The sequence below is a fragment of the Brienomyrus brachyistius genome, chromosome 1 (genome assembly GCF_023856365.1).
Source record: "Brienomyrus brachyistius isolate T26 chromosome 1, BBRACH_0.4, whole genome shotgun sequence".
Taxonomy (NCBI): domain Eukaryota; kingdom Metazoa; phylum Chordata; class Actinopteri; order Osteoglossiformes; family Mormyridae; genus Brienomyrus; species Brienomyrus brachyistius.
In genome coordinates, this window is record NC_064533.1 from 44,685,982 (window position 1) to 44,706,677 (window position 20,696).

The 20,696-nt window shown below is 45.9% G+C and overlaps 1 protein-coding gene across 1 annotated transcript in view; it reads right to left on the minus strand.

The window, feature by feature from the left end:
* Positions 1-20,696, minus strand: part of LOC125744968 (glycerol-3-phosphate dehydrogenase, mitochondrial-like) — a 33,413-nt gene that overhangs the window by 2,143 nt on the left and 10,574 nt on the right. Inside the window, 14 exon segments of the mRNA XM_049017313.1 lie at positions 1,804-1,902; positions 2,531-2,609; positions 2,717-2,829; positions 3,780-3,938; positions 4,055-4,186; positions 5,456-5,631; positions 5,895-6,029; positions 10,015-10,093; positions 10,095-10,209; positions 11,032-11,176; positions 13,016-13,180; positions 17,239-17,402; positions 18,178-18,275; positions 19,170-19,294. Of these exon segments, the coding sequence (XP_048873270.1) occupies positions 1,804-1,902; positions 2,531-2,609; positions 2,717-2,829; positions 3,780-3,938; positions 4,055-4,186; positions 5,456-5,631; positions 5,895-6,029; positions 10,015-10,093; positions 10,095-10,209; positions 11,032-11,176; positions 13,016-13,180; positions 17,239-17,402; positions 18,178-18,275; positions 19,170-19,294 (1,784 nt within the window).

A 20,696-nucleotide genomic window follows, 5' to 3' on the forward strand; every position in this document is an offset into this window, starting at 1 on the left:
CAGCCAAAGAAAAACGTAAAAAAATAGACAATTTACATCCATGTTACTTTATATAAGTAGTAATGGTTACGGGAATATTTTATTTTACCACTTTAAAGACATATCCATTTCTTCTTTGAGCCAGCTCACTAAAACCCACATTCTCCAATGTTATTTCAGGTCTCTCCATGCTAATGGAGCTTTCCTGTAATCTTCAGCTCGACCCCGTACGTGTGTTAAAAGTGTGCAGGTGAGCATGGGGGTGGGGGTGGGGGTGGGGGTGGTGGTTGTCATTATCATGCCTGAGCACATCCAGCTTCCCAGCCGCTCCGGGTCGAAGTCTGCCACTGTCCTCGGCGAGGAAGTCCTTGTCCGTCCATAATGCAACCTGCTCACCCTGCCAGTAGAGGAATTCCATTTGCCTTCCCCTTAAAATCTACACTAATGAAGATTAAATTATGTGGTCTCATTAAACCCCAGATTACCGGTAATCTAGTCCCTGCCGTAACATTGTAATTCCTCCACTCCTCTACTAATTATACTGCTGCACGATAGTGACTAATTTACTGCATGAAAGAAGCCCCGGACTCATTATTGAAGCTCATTGGAAAGATTTCCTCTCACTCCCCTAATTGGTTTCATCTCGTGAACTCGAGCCAGGAAGGAGCATGCCTGAGTCTTGGACACCAGCGGCAGACACACGCACAGGCGTGCCCCCAGTGGAGAGACCCGAACCGTAATCCAGATATGCAGGCAAATGTGGGAGCACTGAAGATTTACACAAAACAGTGAAACTGGGAGGTGTGTTGGTCAGATGGTGGCCGATTGATGGTGAGAAAGGCCAAGATCACCGGCAGGCAAAGTCATCAACGTGCAACTAACGGTCCTGGACATGAGTAAGTGGCCCCGGTGGCCACACGTGACATCGGCCGGTGTGGAGACTCGTGCCTGGCATGGGGCTTGTCTCAGAAGGAGAGACCGCCATTTCCGTCGGTCCCATCTTGTTTGTTTAACTTGACGCGGTGAAGAAAGGGCCGAAATCCCCGGCATTAATGGGACTCATGTTCTGCATTTATCATTGTCACCTCATAGGAGCGAGCTGGCAGAGCAGACGGGGATGCAGGCTGGACTGGGCTGGGGGCTTCTACACCCCCCCCCCCACCAGCCACTGCCAGATAGCATCTCACATCTGAAGAGGCCTGTCAAAGGACCCCCACTTGACAAAAAAGGTTCAAGTACAGCCCCTCCCCCCCCCCCCCACCCCTACCCCCCCCCCCCCCCCAAGTGCCGACGAAGAGCCAACAATAACTAATAAGCACAGAGTAGCACATGGCAGAAGCAGGACGTCTAATCATTTTTTAATCATCTCTATTTAAAAAAATCCAACAACAAAAACAAATTATAAGCTTAGAAAAGGATCTGAGGTTAAAAGATAATGACCATCTAATTTCTGGATGGAAAAATCAGCAATTTAACCATTAATCTGGAGCAGGATTGCTTAGAAGCCTGAAGCCCATCACAGACAGCATTACTGGGGACATCCTGGATGCGATTCCAGTCCACTGCAGAGCACATACCCACATACAGTCATGGAGAACAGGCAACTGAGATGCACAAATTCAACTACAAGTCTTTGGACCAAGGATGGAGACCAGTGTACTCTGAGGACGCAACAGGCAGGAATTCAAACCCCCATCACAGGGGGTGTGAGGTAACAGTGCTACCCACTGAGCCACTGGAAAATGAAGCTATTTATATAATATATTTGTCTTATGAAAATGTGTACATGAGACACTATTCTTCACCCTGACAGGCGACACATACCTGCAAGAATTCGTTCAATTCGATCTGTCCGTTTTTGTTCAGATCGACTTCGTTGAGGATTTCATGGAGTGTGTTCTCATCAATCTGGATGCTGATGCTCTAAAGCAGAAACATGGACAGGCAGGTTAACGGGGAACATCTTGGGATCTCCGGTTGCCAAGGGAAACCACACGCAACCCGCTAAAATGGCATGACATGCCACAGTGGCAACTCTCCTAAGACTCATAGTCCATCTGGATTTGTTGGGTTCTGTACTCCAAACCGTATTTTATTCAACGTCATACTAAATTTCTACCTCTACGGAACAAAGTCAGCATCTTCTCCGTTATCCCGGAAGGGAATCGCAAGATCATATTACTTCCCCTGAGTTTGGCTTTCGCTGCTTGAGACAATGGTACAAGTGCAAATTCAGATGATTCTCCTACGGACTCTGTGATTGGGCGAGTGTATAAACTCATAAGTTGGCGATTATAATTAGCAAAACTAGGTCCCGGATGGGGAATACACTGGAAGCCTATAATATTTGCTGGCTGAAAGGCTCAATGTCATTTTTACAGAGCTAAAAGAAGATCCCTGAAACAGAGCAGCAATATTAAAGAACAGAGAGTGAGAAGCATATCCCTCCCCGGGTGTTCTAAAGATATACAGACGAACGCCCACTGCTAATCACACACTCTCCAGTGGGAAGAACAAAGAAAAACTAGAAAATTAAACTGGAGATCCTTACCTCTAAAACCTGCTGAACATCCACGGTGGTGATAAACCCCTTATTTTCTTTGTCGAACTTGTGGAATCTCTTCTTATACCTATTGACAGAGGAATTAGACGTGAACGGCTGACCATGTACCCTTCCCACAGGAGAGCAGGTAGAGGCTTCTTGCAGCGAGACGGAGCAAAGGTACAGTCCGTTTACCTGTCAACCTCGGCAGACGTCAGGGCGATTTCCGACATGTTGGTCAACTGCTCAGACTTAGCCTTGTAGCCCATCTCGTGATGCAGGAACTGCTTGGCAGCAGCCAGCTCCTCCTATTAGATAGAGTAGAAACTCTTACTGAAGATTCTCCAGGCAAGAACATTAACCAAATAACCAGCCAATTGACTGGACAACATTCTTCTTACTATATGTACAGGTGGTGGTGATAAACTCATTCAAAGGGAGAGGATATAGGCCAGGGCAATTCAAATCTGGGTCCTCAAGGGCGGAGCCTTGTCGATTTTCCAGCCTTCTTTCACCTATGAGCCAGGTGTGAAGCCTCTGGCCAATCAGAATCAGTAATTATTAAAGTTATGCAGATAAACTATACAGAAGAACTGAAAACAAGGCCAGGATTTGTAATTGAGGTCCATATTTGAAGATCCCTGATAGAGACCATCTAGGAGTGTCTCTGATAAGGCTTTCAAGTCTTCAAGTGCCCATAATTTTCTTTGTTGCTCTATTGGAGCTGTCCTGCAGTGACTTTTACAGATCTAGGATGGTTAAAAATGCAATAATTTTGAGGTGGGGGGCAGCAAGAGAGTCATGGGCTGCTGTATTGCTTTATAATTACTTGACTGAACTCATGTGAACATAGTGGCATCAAAGTAATGCCAGTTGACCCACTGGTGTATTTAGTCGTCAATATTTAGCTGACATAAATCGATGTCTACATACAGCCCAGCTATGAATAAACGTGCTGCAAGGGGCGGGCTGAAGCAATTCATGTCCTTTTGAGGCAAACCTCAAAGGAATAAGCTCATAAAACAAACAGTGCTGGATTTTAACAACCTGCCAAGGCTTTTGGTGAAAGAAACACAGGAGAGTGGTACGAGGAATCCTGCCTGGTGTATAGGAATTTTCATGACTATTGCTAAGCTTTGCTATGCGAAAAGAAACTTTGAAAGAGTTAGTAAATAACATAGGATGACATTGTGGACATAGACGAAGGCGACTGATAACGAACAAATGAGGGTCGTAAGGTTTCAAGAAAGGTAGCTACCCTCTTCTTCTGCTCGCTCCACCTCAGCTGCTTCCCCATAATCTCCACGATGCGCGGTAAGGCCTCGTCGGCTGCCTGCACGTTCAGGAAGCCCAGCCGTGTGCGTCGGGCGATGACATCAATGGCCGTGCAGGCATACTCCTTGATGGCATACTGGACCTGAGGAAGGACCAGCTTGTCTGAGATATCCTTCATATGAGCATATGCTAAAGAAGTATTTTAAACAGAATTTGCAGTAGCATAAACTCATGGCGAAATTCATAGTAGGCGCCTACCTCACTCTCAGTGTAAGGGAATTCAGACACAAGTCGTTTGCCCACGATTGGCCACCGTTTCCCGGTCACTTGAGCCATTTTAGCCACCTCAAAAGCTCGTCCCCCATAGGTTGCAGTCAGGTGTTTGGCCACCTGCAGGGTGAAACCACTCACCGTTGATCAAGAGAGCCATCGGCGAGTTTTTAAAAATTAAAAAATTAAATTAAATCATTTACAGGAGATGGCTCTGTGCCTCAATTGCATGCCACGACTAAACAAAGAGGAAGTTATTTCAATTCCGATGGTTTTGTTACTTTTTCCACCAAAGGTCAAGTGCTGTCAAAAATATCAGCATACTGACCTTTTTAAACATTCCGGAAACATCAGGATCATAGATTATGCTTTCTTCACATCTCACATCTAACGAGGGGTTAAAAGTCTCTCACATGCGGTAACAGAGGGACCCCCCGCCCCCCCTTTCTTATTGTTATTTGCAGGTCGGTCGAGCGGCTCGTTGGGCGTCTAACATGCTGCTGATTGTCCTGGAGAGCTGACAGGAGTGATGACGTGTGCCCAGACAGGAAGAGCTCCCCGATAAGGCCTCCGGATGCATCCTGTATTGCGGCTGTCGTTTCATTCAGCCGGCATCGATCTGACATACATAACCTCTTTCTTTGGACACCACGATTACACATTCTTATTCTAAAATACAGCTTAAAATTAAACCTGAACCTACAGAAATAATAACATGTAATTTCTGAATTACTTTAATACGCTGCACTGTACTATTTCTGGGACAAAGTCAGTGTGTGGCTTAATTTATTGGGTAGCTAGATGAATTTCTTTATTAAACAAGAACCTTAAATGCATTGTCTAGCCGAGTGCTAAAAAACGTAAGCAGCAGCAATGACCTGGGAGACCCCCAGATTGTGGGGTACCATGGAGGTACCAAGACGAGGAACGTGTGGTGAATAAAGGAATCTTTTAAAATGAAATTTTACTGCCCCACGAGATTGTGTGCTGCATTGTGTTCTGTGCATGCTAATCAGCTGTTCCACTTGACCTTATTATGTAGGAGTGCATGTTTTCAGCTTTTTATCTACAATGTATTTTTAATTGATATTTTTACTTTAATAAGAAGAGGTAAAATCAAAACGAGTAACGTGACATGTTTTTATCAATGGTCTGTAAATTAGTACTACTACTACTACTACTACTACTACTACTAATAATAATAATAATAATAATAATAATAATAATAATTACTACAATATACCAAGTTTACTTTGTGTGAAAGTTGCTCAGTTGCTGCACAAACTTAGCCTGCTTCAGCCATGTTCAGGGTCACCTGAAAACTCATGAGGCATCACGTTACATTTCAAAATCACCCGAAACATTAAACAGGTGCAGCACTGAACTCACCTCCACCTCCAGCCCATAGTCTTGCACAAGACGGATGTACATAGTCGGGGTCCAGTCTTTGGCTCCCTCCAGCATCAGGCCCACGGTCTGGCTCGGCCCTCCTCCCAGGTCGTGGGCCTTGACCGCGGCATCAAGCGTCTCCACAGCCATGGAGCGATAGGTGGTCCACTTCCCACCTTAGATAAGATTTTCAGGTTATTCAAGGTGGAAGCCTTTCAGGCAGAAGCAATCAATCGGTTCCATTGTGATCGTTACATAAACAAATTCAGCTGGATCAAATTCTGATTGAATCTGAAAAGCCTGAAACCAACCATAATGTTATCATTTACATATATATGAGATGTTAGGAGAATACTCATCAAAACAATTGGAATAATTATAATTTCACAAATCTACTGTTGCAAAGGTAAAAAAAAAAGAAGAAAATATACATAAATACCAGCAATCGTGACCAGCCCGCTGTCACTGATATTCACAACATGGTTGCGGCAGATCGACTGGGTATCCTTGGAGTTGGGGTCCGTGACCAGAGGGCGGATTCCACTCCAGGCAGCCAAAACGTCTCCTCGTCTGACTGAGCGTAGACAAAGCAGAAACGGGGGGGTGACTGGTGCTCGGCAGTGGTCCCCAGGTTCTGGCCTTCCTGTCCTCTCTCTCAGGTTTGGAGAATTGACAGGAAATGAGCCTGTATCGCTAGTGGATCACAGCACCTGCTTGCTGCACCTGAATACCATGCCAAGGTGATGCCAGACGTTTAATCGAAAACAGTCCTCTGCATGAACAAATGAACAGGTGTTTTTTATTAAAGAAATGAATAACAAATAATGAATAAAAAGTCGCTCTGATTTGGCCCGTGCAGTTCTGTATTACAGTGCATCAGGTTAACATGCAAACAACCACCATGAATTTGTCAGGCTCTTAAGAAAGACCAACCACCATGATTCTGACAGGTCTACAGGAGAGATCAACCACCATGATTTTGACAGACCTACAGGAGAGGAGACCAACCACCATGACTATGACAGGCCTACAGGAGAGGAGACCAACCACCATGACTATGACAGGCCTACAGGAGAGGAGACCAACCACCATGATTCTGACAGGTCTACAGGAGAGATCAACCACCATGATTCTGACAGGTCTACAGGAGAGATCAACCACCATGATTCTGACAGACCTACTGGAGAGGAGACCAACCACCATGACTATGACAGGTCTACAGGAGAGAACAAACATCATGAAACTGACATCCCTACAGGAAAGACCAACCACCATGTTTATCAGAGGCCTACAGGAGAGACCAAACATCATGAATCAGATTATAAGAGACTATCCATCATGAATTGGACAGCCCTGCAGGAGAGACCGACCACAATAAATCCAACAGGCTCACAGAAGAGACCAACCATGATGAACTTGACAGAAGAGACCATCCATTTGGGTGCCAAACAGGGCTAAGTACTGGCAGAGGAACGCTAATGATATTCTGCTGTTTAGCTCTGCTCCTGGTCTGGCCGGGCTTTGGTGCCTCTGCTGGCCAAGCCACTTAGGACCTCAATAAATGAGCTTTCAATACTGCTCCACTACCTGCGCTGGAGACTTTTCGTACTGCGGTGACATATAAGGAATTAATAATTAATAAGATGTTGTGTATTGATTGGAAAAATACCTGCTGCAGTAATGGGCCGGGTGATATTTCTGAATAAAACAATGACAAACTCATTATCAAAGGGCATTTTTAAAACATTTATGACAGGCAGAGTAGCTCTGGAACCTCCAAGCTGGCTCGGGCAATAAACAACTCTCCGACGAAGACAACGCGTGTTTGTTTCCGCGACACGCGGGAAGCCATGCATTATACAAAACATCGCCCTCGCAGACACAATTTATATTAACCCTGGGACAAGTGGGTCAATGGCAAACATATTCTGGAATTCTGAAACATTAAACTCCAATAACCCAGTGTGAGGGATTTGAGCCAGACTTGTCGAGGTACTCAATATTTCCTAGCGAAACAAGACTTCAGCCCTTAGCTCTCTGAAGCCACGTCTGAATTTAAAATTCTTCCAGATTTAAATGTTACTTTAGTGACTGAACACAAAGAAATAGAGTGATAAATACGATTCTGACCGTCTCCCAGGAATTGTGCCATTGGGCACCGAGGTCTAACATCGGCTCATGGAAAGCGTAGGCTGGGCTGGCGTCTGGCGGGTGACTTACTCGCTGGGGGAGCACTGGGGTCTGTTCCGAGTGCAGGGAGTTTCCGGAGGAGGGAGAACAAAAACTGCTCAGTGGCATGCCAGAAGAGGGGGGGGGGCTAGATATGCCCTCACCGTGGGAGGGCCGTCATGGTGCGATACAGAGCCATGTCTTAATGCAGAGGCAGGGGGGCAGCATTCCAGGGGGGTGGGGAAATAAAAATGGGCCACTCTGGGTCCACCAGGAGAGTGTCTCCAACGCCATGTGAGGAATCATCTCAGGAACCATCCCCCATGATCCCCTGTTCCATCTTCATCACCCGAGCAGCATCTGGGGCCTGATGCAGCTCCGCTCCCCAAACTTCCACAGCCAAGGTCACGGTATGGGGGGGGGGGTGATGACAGAGGCATGGGGAATTTACTCTCCATCCCCCCGCTCAACCGGCCCTTCCAGTTCTCTCACCTCCTATCCCCACCCAGAAATCAAGAGCACAGAGTTTCATGAGGGCCTCTTCCAAACATACGTCAGACATCACGCCGCTGTCTGGATGGGCTCCTGCCCAGTGCCGGACGCTGGGCACTGTCACGACAAACACCTAAAGAACAACGAATCCTCTTTGATCTTTCTTTTTTGTTTTATACAGACACGGAAACCACAGGAGGGGGGGCGGTGATAAGGGGGAGGTGAGCCGATATCAAGTTAATCGATCAAATAATCAAGTTCGTGCCATTGCGAACTGAAAACAATTAGGCGGCGTCTGCGAAGAAATCGATAGCTCCGCGTCCTGTTGAGACACGCGGCTGTCATTCATTTAATAAAGTCTCTCTATGCCGCCCTGCAGCCAGCCGTCTGCCTGCCTTGGAGGATTGCCGAGCTCTCTGCCAATGGGCGCCCACACCAGCGCCAGCGAGGTCTCGCATGGAAGGCTAATATACAACAATAGTCGATGCGGCATTCGTTATTATGATAATTATTTATTTGATTCCCCGCCAATTTATAAACACTTATTCCCACAAGGTGGACCCAGACAAGAAAGAAATCCATTTCTGACTATGAGTTGGGGTGGCGGAGAAAACAAACTGGAATGATATCCGGGGGAAATGTAGGATAACTACCGACAGGAAAGAACTCATAAAGTCGCTCTCAGAAATAACGGAACAGCCAGGCTGATGGCTCTTGTTTTAAGTCTGGCTCCCATACATAATTAAAGCAGAGATTTGTATCTGTCCACATTCTAGGGCCTGCAGATGGATTAATATCAGCGAGTAAGTCAACACAGGCATCAGATTAACTCATTTATTTCTGTCAGCTGCTTGCTCTATCAGCTATTTGTAGATCGGAGAAAAAATATATATGTGAAACCAAAAGACGTATTTACTATCACAAACAGGTGCTATAAATTAGGCAACATTCACGTGTCAGTGTTATACCGCCTTTAGTAAGCTAAAGTGTTCAAGAAAAATACATATTCTTTAGGTCATACCGATAATATTACTGTCAGGGTTCCCTCAGCTATGCACAGAAATCCAGGTAATGTTCATTTCTTTGAAATATTCGAGGTCATCAATAATTATATGTTTTTTTATGGCATATAAAATGCAAAATTAGCCAGAATACCACTCATTAACAGGGATGGTAATTACACCGATTCGTGAATGCTGCAGACATAAAATTAGCGATTAATGCAAAGGCTAATTGCTCTTTATTGCCGAAATGAATGGATCATTTAAGACATCCGTAAAACAACATATGTTTTTATCAGATTTGCATTCCTGTCAGCTGCACCGCCATTCATTCACGGTGCGAGACTGCGGAGACACTTTTAAATCATTTTAAAGGATAAAAAATATTTGCAGGTTCTTCAAGTTGCTTCTGAACTATATTCTTTTGCCAGGTCTCCCTTTTGACAAGACCAGCTCCTACGTAATCAGTGGTACAAACAGGATGAGACAGAAATATTATATAAATATATGTAAAGTTTCAATAGTACAATTCCCCCAAAATTCATTAAATATCATGTTATGGCCTTTTTATTTGTTTAGCAGTGGTTTCCTCTTTGTTGTCATTTATGGTTTATAAGCCAAATCATAAAACATAACGTTAAAAATATATCCATTCTAATTAATTTGCCATGTGGAATTCACTTATTTCTATTAACATTAACATCCTATTCCATCCAGTATTGTTACGATATGGTATTATACTAAAGATGCAAAGCACACGTTAAGCAAAAATGTATAGTTTAGCCTCAAAACGATATTAGTAAATGATTTTTTTTCTTCTTCGATACTTCATTTAATTCTGTTATGAATGTTTTATTTTCCCTGGCATTTCACGCCGATGGCCTTTTCCACGTTTACCTTCCACATCGGGGCTCAGATAGTTGCGGACCTCAGTGAGAATGAAGTTGATGTCCTCCTCCCTGGGAATGGGGTGGGGCGGTGACGTTGGTGGGCGTGTCCGTCGTCCCTGCGATGGTCATCTTCTCCCAGGGCAGGAAGAAGATGACCCGGCCGTCGCTGGTGGCGGGGTCTAGGAGTCCCATGTTGTCTGGACTTGAAGGGGTGGGGAGGTGTGTGTGGGGGTGAGGGTGGTAGTGATGGAGGTTGAGGTGCGGGGGGGGGGAGGGGGGGGGTGACAAGAGCAAACAAGATGACTGGACTGCATTAACCTTTCCTCCGCTGGTGGGTGGGACTGGGGCGACTGGTACATTCTCCATAATCAGGCACCTGTCGCGCTCCGAGTGGGAGATTAATTCTGCGCCCTGTCCTGCGGCTCCCGCCATTACGTACAAATGGGCCCGGGTTTGAAACACACAGTCACAGAGTCGTTTAACATTTAATTCCAAGTCACATGACGGAAAGGGGGCGGTACCTATCCTATACTCAAAAATAACATGCATCAAAATGAAATCTGAACACGCAGCAAAAAATCCCTTACTTGAGCAGGCTCACCCATTAAGAAAAAGAACATACACAGGGGTTCCTTCACATTAAAAAGCACAGAATGAGCCCATGCATGGAAAAACTGGCGGTTCATACCATCCTTTCCACCCACTCCCTTAATTGGCTCACTGATTGCATTATTTGCTTCAATGAAGCGACTTAGCCGTACTCTGGCTCTCATAGAGCCAGAAAAGCAAAACAAAACAGAAATAAATAAATAAAAAATATTCCCAGAACATGGCGCTCTCAACATTAATTGCACGTGCTCATTCTCACCTCCACTTTTAGGGTAAATTAGTGGAGCAGATTATTATGGAGCTGTGTGTATGTGTGCGTGCGTTTTTTTGGTGGTGTTGTGTTCTGTTTCGGGCGGAGGTGCTAATGAGAGTCTTGCCCCGCGCCGAACCCACGCCGGCGAGGGTTGCTCCCTACCTGTAATAGCCGGGGATGACGATGTGCACCCCAGCACTGGCCTGACAGATGTTGGGGTTCTTCTGATCATCCATTTTCCTCACCGAGTCAGTAAAAGGCCCCGTGGCATTGATAACACATTTGGCTTTGACATCAAATTCCTGCCCTATGAAAGAAAACAGCATCAATCATGAGGCCCCATTCATCTGCGTCCACTGACAAGCCGGATTATTAATTTATCAGTGAACACATCCCCCCCCCCTCCATAATAGAGTGGCTCTCCCATCTGTGGGAGACTTCAGAGGAATGTAATTAATAGCAGGTGGATGCACCCTGTTTCTCCACTTCTCCTGCCTGTGTCAAAGAGCGCCCTGTGCCCCCCCCGGGTGGGGAAGCAGGGAGGGGCAGGGGCCTCATTTTAACGTCATGGGGACAGCAGTCGCTAATCTTCTGTGTGACGGTCGCTGCTGGAGGAGGGTCTGATCCATCCTCTTTCCTTCATTCCTTGTTATTTTCTTCTTAAGGCAAACTATGGTAAAGAGGGACGCAACAGTAATCCTTATGGGGACAGATGATGGCGGGGGGGTCGCAAGACAGAATCTGGGGGGGGGGGGGCTGTGGGGATGTCTCAGCACAGACAGTGGGGGGGCTGAGGGGGTCGCAAGACAGACTCTGCGGGGGTTTGTGGGGGTGTCTCAGCACAGACTATGGGGGACTGTGGGGGTGTCTCAGCACAGACTATGGGGGACTGTGGGGGTGTCTCAGCACAGACTATGGGGGACTGTGGGGGTGTCTCAGCACAGACTGTAGGGGACTGAGGGGTGTCTCAGCACAGACTATGGTGGACTGTGGGGGTGTCTCAGCACAGACTGTAGGGGACTGTGGGGGTGTCTCAGCGCAGACTATGGTGGACTGTGGGGGTGTCTCAGCACAGACTGTAGGGGACTGAGGGGTGTCTCAGCACAGACTATGGTGGACTGTGGGGGTGTCTCAGCACAGACTGTAGGGGACTGTGGGGGTGTCTCAGCGCAGACTATGGTGGACTGTGGGGGTGTCTCAGCACAGACTGTAGGGGACTGAGGGGTGTCTCAGCACAGACTATGGTGGACTGTGGGGGTGTCTCAGCGCAGACTATGGTGGACTGTGGGGGTGTCTCAGCACAGACTGTAGGGGACTGAGGGGTGTCTCAGCACAGACTATGGTGGACTGTGGGGGTGTCTCAGCACAGACTGTAGGGGACTGTGGGGGTGTCTCAGCACAGACTGTAGGGGACTGTGGGGGTGTCTCAGCGCAGACTGTAGGGGACTGTGGGGGTGTCTCAGCACAGACTGTAGGGGACTATGGGGGTGTCTCAGCACAGACTATGGGGGACTGTGGGAGTGTCTCAGCACAGACTATGGGGGACTGTGGGAGTGTCTCAGCACAGACTATGGCGTACTGTGGGGGTGTCTCAGCACAGACTATGGCGGACTGTGGGGGTGTCTCAGCACAGACTATGGCAGAATGTGGGGGTGTCTCAGCACAGACTATGGCGGACTGTGGGGGTGTCTCAGCACAGACTATGGCGGACTGTGGGGGTGTCTCAGCACAGACTATGGCGGACTGTGGGGGTGTCTCAGCGCAGACTATGGGGGACTGGAGTGGGGTCTCATTTCTACATCGACATTCCAACCACAAAATATTTGAAAAACGCAGAATAACATCAGGGGTCAGTCATTTACGGGGAAGCAGCGCCCATCCACAACAGGTGGGGAACTCCGGGGCTGATCTCACTGATGACATTTAAAAAGGTAAGCGGGGGCCAAAAAAATAAATAAAAAAATACCCACCCCCATTACACTGCATCCAAACCCTAAGGACCTTGACCACCATAAAAAAGGTTATTGAATATTTAAGTTTAACATTGAAAATTGTGTGCGTGAGTGCATGATTAACAGGGATTTTGTTGTGGAAAAAAAGAGCATGAAACAGTGTTTAGTTGGGGGGGGGGTCAGCTTCCTGTTACCTGTGATCACGTCCCGGCACCGTGCTCCGCAAACCCTCTGCTTCCCGGTGCAGACGTCCGGCGTCTTCAGGAGCCGCACGACCTCCGTGTAATTCGCAATGGCAGCGCCATACCTGGCAGCGGTGAGGGCGATGGCGAGATTCATCCGAGCATCATTGTGCTGTCCTGGGGGGTGGGGGGCAGGAGCCGAGGAGAGCACGACGTGAGTCGCCCCCCAGCCAGTGACTGGTGGCTCGGAAGTACGTCGGAACCGATATGTCACATCTGTCCCTGTCACTTCGCATCGCTGGGGGAGGGCTGAGAGCCACAGCAGCCCTTTGCATGCCCCCCCCCAACCCCCCCACCCCTCTAAGTCTGCGCACCCCGATCCACGCCGACAAGCACCTCCAAAGAGGAGCATTAAAAGTGTTAAAACTACAAACTGCAAAACACCCCACGGGTATCACTTACATGCGTGATCCACGAGATCCATCCCTGTGACAAGAACACGTGTGTAAGACCAGGATGACCAGGCCTACCCGTGACGGGATCCTCAAATATTACACTGAGCAAATATAATTACTAACATCTCAATTTCGTCCCCTGTCAAGGGACACCAGAGGTCAAAGATGGGTCAATAGATCTTTTCATATTATTGCTGGTTTCGAGGCTTTGGAAATGCACAGCAGTACCTACCAGTAACACATTACATGTAATGTCATATATATACCAGCTAGAGCAGAAGAAGTAGAAGTGTTGTATCTGTTTTACAACTTTGCGGAGACCTGTTTTAATGAAAAGAAGGGGATTCTTGTATCCAGATTCATGGATTAATCCTCACGCAGTTTTAAAATACAGGAAAATCTATATTCGGAGTCACAAGGTCGGACGTTTTGTAATTTAAATTAAAGGGTTTTAAAAGGTGACAAATGGACAAAGCCGGGTTCCATTAGAGTCATTGTTATGTACATCATTAAAGATTTATTGCTGGGAAACCCTTAGCTAAAGAAAAGAGTGAAGAGAGATGATTAATTGCTTTTAATGTTGGTGTCTTGAGAAGTACTCTTTCTATTTATTACTGGTGAGGAGGTTCTGGTCCCGGCCGATGGGTCAGGACGGAAACGTCCCCGCTTTTCAAAGCAAGGGCAGCCCGGAGCTGGGGAAGCGGCAGGGTTCTGGTTAATGCTGCGCCATGCTTCGAGTGATTCTACGATGCAGAACCCAAACACAAAGGCCACATTTTAAATGAATTATACACCGGCGTGAGACCCCTGCAGCGTCACACTTTAGCAGATCCCCAGACGGCTCCCGATTATATTCCCCGGTAAAGTGCTGTTTATGACGGCCGCAGCTTCATGTTTATCGAAAGAGATACGTCCGATATCTAGCTGGAAGTCCCCCTCCATAACGGCAACCATTGTCATAAAGAAAAAAATTAAATTCTCTATTAAGACAGCCAAAAGCACCCACTTGTAATAGTAATCTGTATTGTAATCTGTAAAGCCTAATATTTTAAATGATCTAATACAAGTAAAACATTACCTTACACATTTAACAGTAATACAGCAACAATTACTATCTATTATTATGATTATTATCATTACAGTTACTATTGTTATTATTATTGGTCAGTTAAAAATGGCCACACAGTGTATTGTTGTTATTATTAATATTAATATTAATAGTAGCATTAATAGGCAGAGCACCCATACACAGGATGCAACTCCAGCAGAGAAGCCAATTTAATATCAGGATTCCCAAGAGGAGCATGCAGTTCAGCGGTGCCCCCACCCGCGCCTCCACCATAATCTGCGCCACCCGGAGGTAGAATACTCACTGGAGTGAGAGGAAGACCGCAGCATGGACAAAACACTGCAAAAATGACAGGGACAATAATGACAATGAATTTCATGTCTCCTAGTCATGGGCCAGGAACACTCAGCTGGCCTGACTTGTCCAATTAAAACGTCGCAGGTACAGCGGGAGATGCGGTCATTATCCCGGATACCTCTGGGAATTGCTCATCTGGTGGAAAACAAAAAACACGCACGCACACACACACACAAAAGGGGCCCCATTCCATCTCAGCACGACGGGATTAACAAAAAAACACGGAACCGTAAAGACAAATGAATCGCCAGCGAAAGTATGAACCGAGAAGAAAGTTCTCGTTTTGCAGTAAACTGTAGGATTGACACGACGCGGCTCGAGGAACAGGCCCCGGACACGCGTGGAAACCGAAATCGCGGATGGAAAAATCCTGGGAGAAATGAAGTCATGCAGCGTGCGACCGAACTGATACAGAAGGTCAGGCTGTAAAATGTCACTGTCAGGACGGCTCCTGATTGAATAATTGGAGATAAATGTAACGACGGCTTGAGGGGGGAAATAACTACGGACTGGATTTGTACATCAGCTACAGTTTTTTATTTGGTTGTAATTAAGCTGTGTGTTTATCTTATGAATAAAATAATTAATAAAATAATAAGTCGGATGACACCCACACAACATCTATTCTTTACAAATAATTAAATTAGTAAAACTGACGGATCACCGCTCAAATGGTAGTCATATTTCCGATAGATAGATAGATAGATAGATAGATAGATAGATAGATAGATAGATAGATAGATAGATAGATAGATAGATAAAACAAACGCTGTGTTTTGGCTGTGCGCTGGAATTCACGTATCAGCGATCGCCAAATGAATCCTGACAGATCGCCTTAAGAGACGGACTTAGCGCTCGCCCCCTACACAATGGCTCTAAATAGCCGGGACAGCGCTGTACACACACAAGGTAACAAGGAGCATATGGTTTGTTTTCCGACGCCAACTCGGGTACACGCATGCGCGCACGGCCCGTGGGAGTCAAACGCAGCTCCAAACCCCAAAGAAATGACCGCACTTCTATATACACGTTTCCTAAGTGCACTACTGCGTAGCGCGACTAACAATTACAGAGTATTCAGATGGAGGCGTCGCGAAAGTATGTTTTAGGATGACGAAAGCGGAGATTTCCGGAGTTTTATTTTCAGTGGACTTCAGTATCATGTTAACAGATAAAAAATAAAGAAAAAGGTGTCCCAGGTAAATAAATGATAAAGTAGTATAATATAGTCTTATTTAAACGAGAGAACTCGCTTTATAATTTTTATCCTGCTGTAGTTTCCTACAAATGCATGCACAAATAAATATGTAAATCACCTTGACACGCAGACCATGACATTTCCAAACACATAAAATCCTAGAAAGAACATTGTAAGTCGCTCCGCCAATTACTCTGAATCACCCTGATTACAGAGGAATCGTATTGAAACTTTTTCTTTAAAACAGAAGTTGTGGAGTTATTTTAGTGAACACACGCCATTTTCTAGATTCATCAGAATTTCTGTACGATACATTTTAATCCAGAATTATTTTAGAAAACATAATAATGTATATATAATAAAACTAACTGACAAACACACCTTTTCGGAGCAAATGAGTTTCATCGCATAAATACAACTAATACCCAGGGCGGTGGCTGGTCACAGTACGGTGAATTATGCTCTGTTTATGTAGATTTATTCTTCTGAAGTTGTCTTTTCCAGAGTGATTTTAATATTCTAATAAACACTGACCTTCTGTTATTGACTGATAGGATATTTTAGGATTTTGGACTATTTTGAGCTGGAGGAGATCTTTCTCCACCGAGATGCTGTCCAGGCGTCACGTGACTCACATGGCTCCGCCCATCACTGACGGCTTAATTCAGCCTGACATCCATCTCACACAACCGAGCACTATTGGGTCACTTGAAACACTGATATTTGTACACAGGAATTAGGGCCAGCTATAGGCAGAATAGGTAGGAAGTTGCCTAGGGTCCCTGAATTACCTGCGTTGTGGCGGAACTTGGGGGAAAAAGTTGCTTTGCCTAGAAAAAGTACTGCAAAAGTCGATCTCACCGGACAGGAATGCATTTCATGTGAACCTATGTATAATGTTTATAAAAACGTATTTGCCATATTGTGATTAACACCATTTTTGTGATAACCTTAAAGTGACGGTACTCAATAACATAGCTACATATATCCACCCATTGCTCCCACAGCCACATCCCGTCACCAGCTTCAGCTACTCACCATTTCACTGAATCCTGTTCATTCTGTACTGATGAGTGGGGGGGGGGAGGGTTAGGGTTGGGGGGGGGGGGGAGATTCATATCATCATTTACACCAAATTGTCTCCGTGCAAACCTACCGTCATAATAGACGATGGCTCCCACCAGCTTATCCCTCTTGAGCATGGGGAAGTGCTCCAGCGCCTTGGTCTTGCTGAGAACGTAGCTGCCCTTCAGACACTGAGTTCCAGCCACCAGGTCGTACAACTTAATCCCCAGCCAATAATAAGGAAGCTGCCACCACCTTAAAATGAACAGATGAGTCATACACGCCCACCACCCCCCTCCCCAGGAGACCAGTTGGTACCTGCTGCTGACATCCTCAACAAAACTGGGTGATGGGACTGAATCAAATCTGAACGTCTCACATCACACAGTCTCGAGTAAGTTCACCTTCTTCTAATGAAGTGCTATTAAACATGTTTTGCACATGGATTCTGTTGAATCGAATTAAAACATCCAGGTGACAAGACACCAGATACTCTACTGACGTAGTAACCGTTTGGTACAGATCATCTTTAGTCTTATGCCTGCCAAAACGTGGCCAAAAATAATAATTAATAAAGCACATGGGACAATACTCCGAATGTTACTTGGGAAATTAACTGTTGGGTGTCGCACGCACCTGGTCGGCCTATGTATGTGCGTTTCCTGATGGGGGAGGGGGAACCCACAGTAAGCCATGCAAGCCTTACCCCAGCCTTCATTAATGAGACACACCTGTACACGCTTTTAAATACCAGGGAGGATCGTAAATGTCAGGTGCAATTAAAGCTCATGATATACGGTGGAGTGTCTGAAATCAAGCCCCGCGGTTTTGCCGGAGATGGGAAAAGCAGGCTGAAACCTTTCCCGCAGCAGCTTCACACGGGTATTCAGAGGGCCTGATAGGGGGACGGGGTAAGTCTTTTGAGTCGTGGTGAGTGTCTGATGTGTCAACATCTTTCGGGAGACGTGAGGACAGACGTCGAAGTGGTAGGCGGCCAGCGCAGCCGGGGTTCAGCCGGGGGTGCACTTACTTATACACAGGGAGCATGATGGGGAGTGGTGCAGACAGGTGCGGAGCAATTTCCAGAAGGTTGGAGCGCTCATGGAGGGCCTCCTTCACCATCATGTACTGCGAGAGACACGGAAGGAGAACAGCTGATCAAAAAAGATCTTGATGAAGAAGACGAACATGTCGTTGATCCTTCATTTTTGACAAGGACGGTCCTGCTACAGCACAAAAACCTTCATGGAAAGCAAAAACATCATTACAAACACAATCACAATGCTGAAATCTGACGAGCTAGGAGTTACACTACATTAAAATCTGATTATGATCTTAGCATTCGGCTGATCAGAGCTGAACCTTATTTTCCGTTAAACCCTTAAATACAGGACTTGGCCTGGGAGTGAATTCTCCGATTACCGTGTTTGTTTATTTACTAGCGCTGAGAGCAATTACCACGGTGCCGGGCCTGTCTGTCGCATGTCTCACATCCTCTCAGGTCTCTGCCAATTTCAGCACCAAGCTGGGCCGGCTGGGCAGTTATGCTCCCCGCAATCACACTAATTGGTCCCTCTACATCTCACCTTTTAGACCCGAGTGTGTTCATACACATCGGAAAATGAAAAAGAAAAGGAAAACACGGTCCTAAAATAATGAGATTCAGGGGGAACCCTGAAATGTAACATAAAATGATGACATTTCAGCTTGAACCTACGTGACTCCTCCATAGCTATATGCGGGCAAAGGGAGAGGATCCTAATCCTTTATTCCCCTATTACCTGCATATAATTCCCTGGTTTAATTTGAAACTCGATAACGATGCTGACTCGCTCCCGTTCTTGGCCGAAGTTTGGGAAACACTTCCGAATCTCTTTTAAAAGTCTCAAACACCCTTCCCAACAGTTCATGTCAACGAATGAAATGTGAACGCAAAGAGAAAATAAAGCACTCGGACTGAACGAACAAGGAATTCCACTGACGTATGTCAGTCATACCGAAGGAACAAAATAAAGCATTTACCTGTTCATAATCTAATTTCAGGATGGCCTTCTGCAGATATCGTACGCCGCCGTGAATGAGCTTTGTGCTTCGGCTGCTGGTCCCAGAAGAGAAATCATTGCACTCCACAAGGGCCGTTTTAAGATCTGTTCGGGGGGGGGGGGGGAATCAAGGCAGCAACAGGCTGATATTTCCATCCCAGTAGGTTTCAATCACATAACGAAACTGCAAGAACTGGATAATGAAAAACACATCATGTCAAACATTCCATCACAAAAATCACAAAAAAATGGCATAAAATTATTTTAATATTTAACAACTATTAAATCCTATTTAAAATACATATAGCTAACTGAACAATTATGAAGCATGCAGACTATTACAAATAATAGAAAGATTCACATTTATTCCGAAGCTTATTGTTAGTCCAACTAGGATTTGTTTTTTTTGCAAACATAAAGCTTGCAAATCAGTTTTGACGGGAACTTATGATTTTTTTTTCCTCGCTGCAAAACTAAGTAAATAAAATAAATAAAACTCTCATGTGCCCCAGAAAGACTGGAACACTGTTTCGCTGCTTTCCACTTATCCTTCAGCCATTAGAAGCTTCTGTGTTGCCCCTGATGGATAGAGACCACAAATCCCAATTTTGAAAAGGATAAAGAAAAAATAAAGGAGGATTAGGAAGTTGGGGGGGGGGGGATGCAAGGGGGTGTCCAAGTCCCCGCTGTTTCAACATTAGACAGTTGAACTGGATAAAAGGAAAAACAGATTAAAGAACTCTCTAACCAGCAGCATGCATAATTGATTTAGGATGTAATGGAGGCAGCGGGAAGTAAACTGTCTTTACGGGGAACAACTCTGTGAGTTGGAGACCGGGTTCTACTCCGGCTCGCTCTTCCGCCGGATAAATCCTCCAAGTCCGATGCCTCCCTCTCCGGCTCTCCAGAACTCCCTTCTGCCTCTTCCTGCCAGCGAGGCCCCCCAGGGGTGGGAGGGAGTATACGCGTCTTGGAAGCTGATGAAGTTACGCAACGTAGAGGCGAGGGATGGGCCATCAGAATCCGCGACAGGGACATGGAACAAAAGGCATGCCGCTGGAAAATCCCGCCGAAGGGCTCGTGAGCTAGTGGGCCACCGCGCCAGCGGGATAAGTGGGATCTGCGCGCGAGGGGTGTCTTGGAAAACCGCGCCGCAACATGATCTGCTGACGGGCACGTTTCCGCCCGTTTATCCGACTTGTGTGAGAAGCTTTGCAGGCTCTCTGTGAACCATAAAGAGGCTTTCTGAGCTACTCTGCAAAGGCACGCTCATTTATTTACAGTACTCCAGTACAGAAACACTTATTTAGAAGTTAATTAACAGTGTCCATTAAACTGGAAAACAGTAAAACATACAAGACCATCTGCAGGTGCGAAACGTCAAGAATAACTGCAGGTAAAGTTCAGTGCAAAAGTCTTAGGCAGTCAGAGGAAATGTTAGAAGCTATTTATCTGGGTTGTAAGTGTGTACAAAAACACAGTTTAACATTAGAATGTATGCAACTTA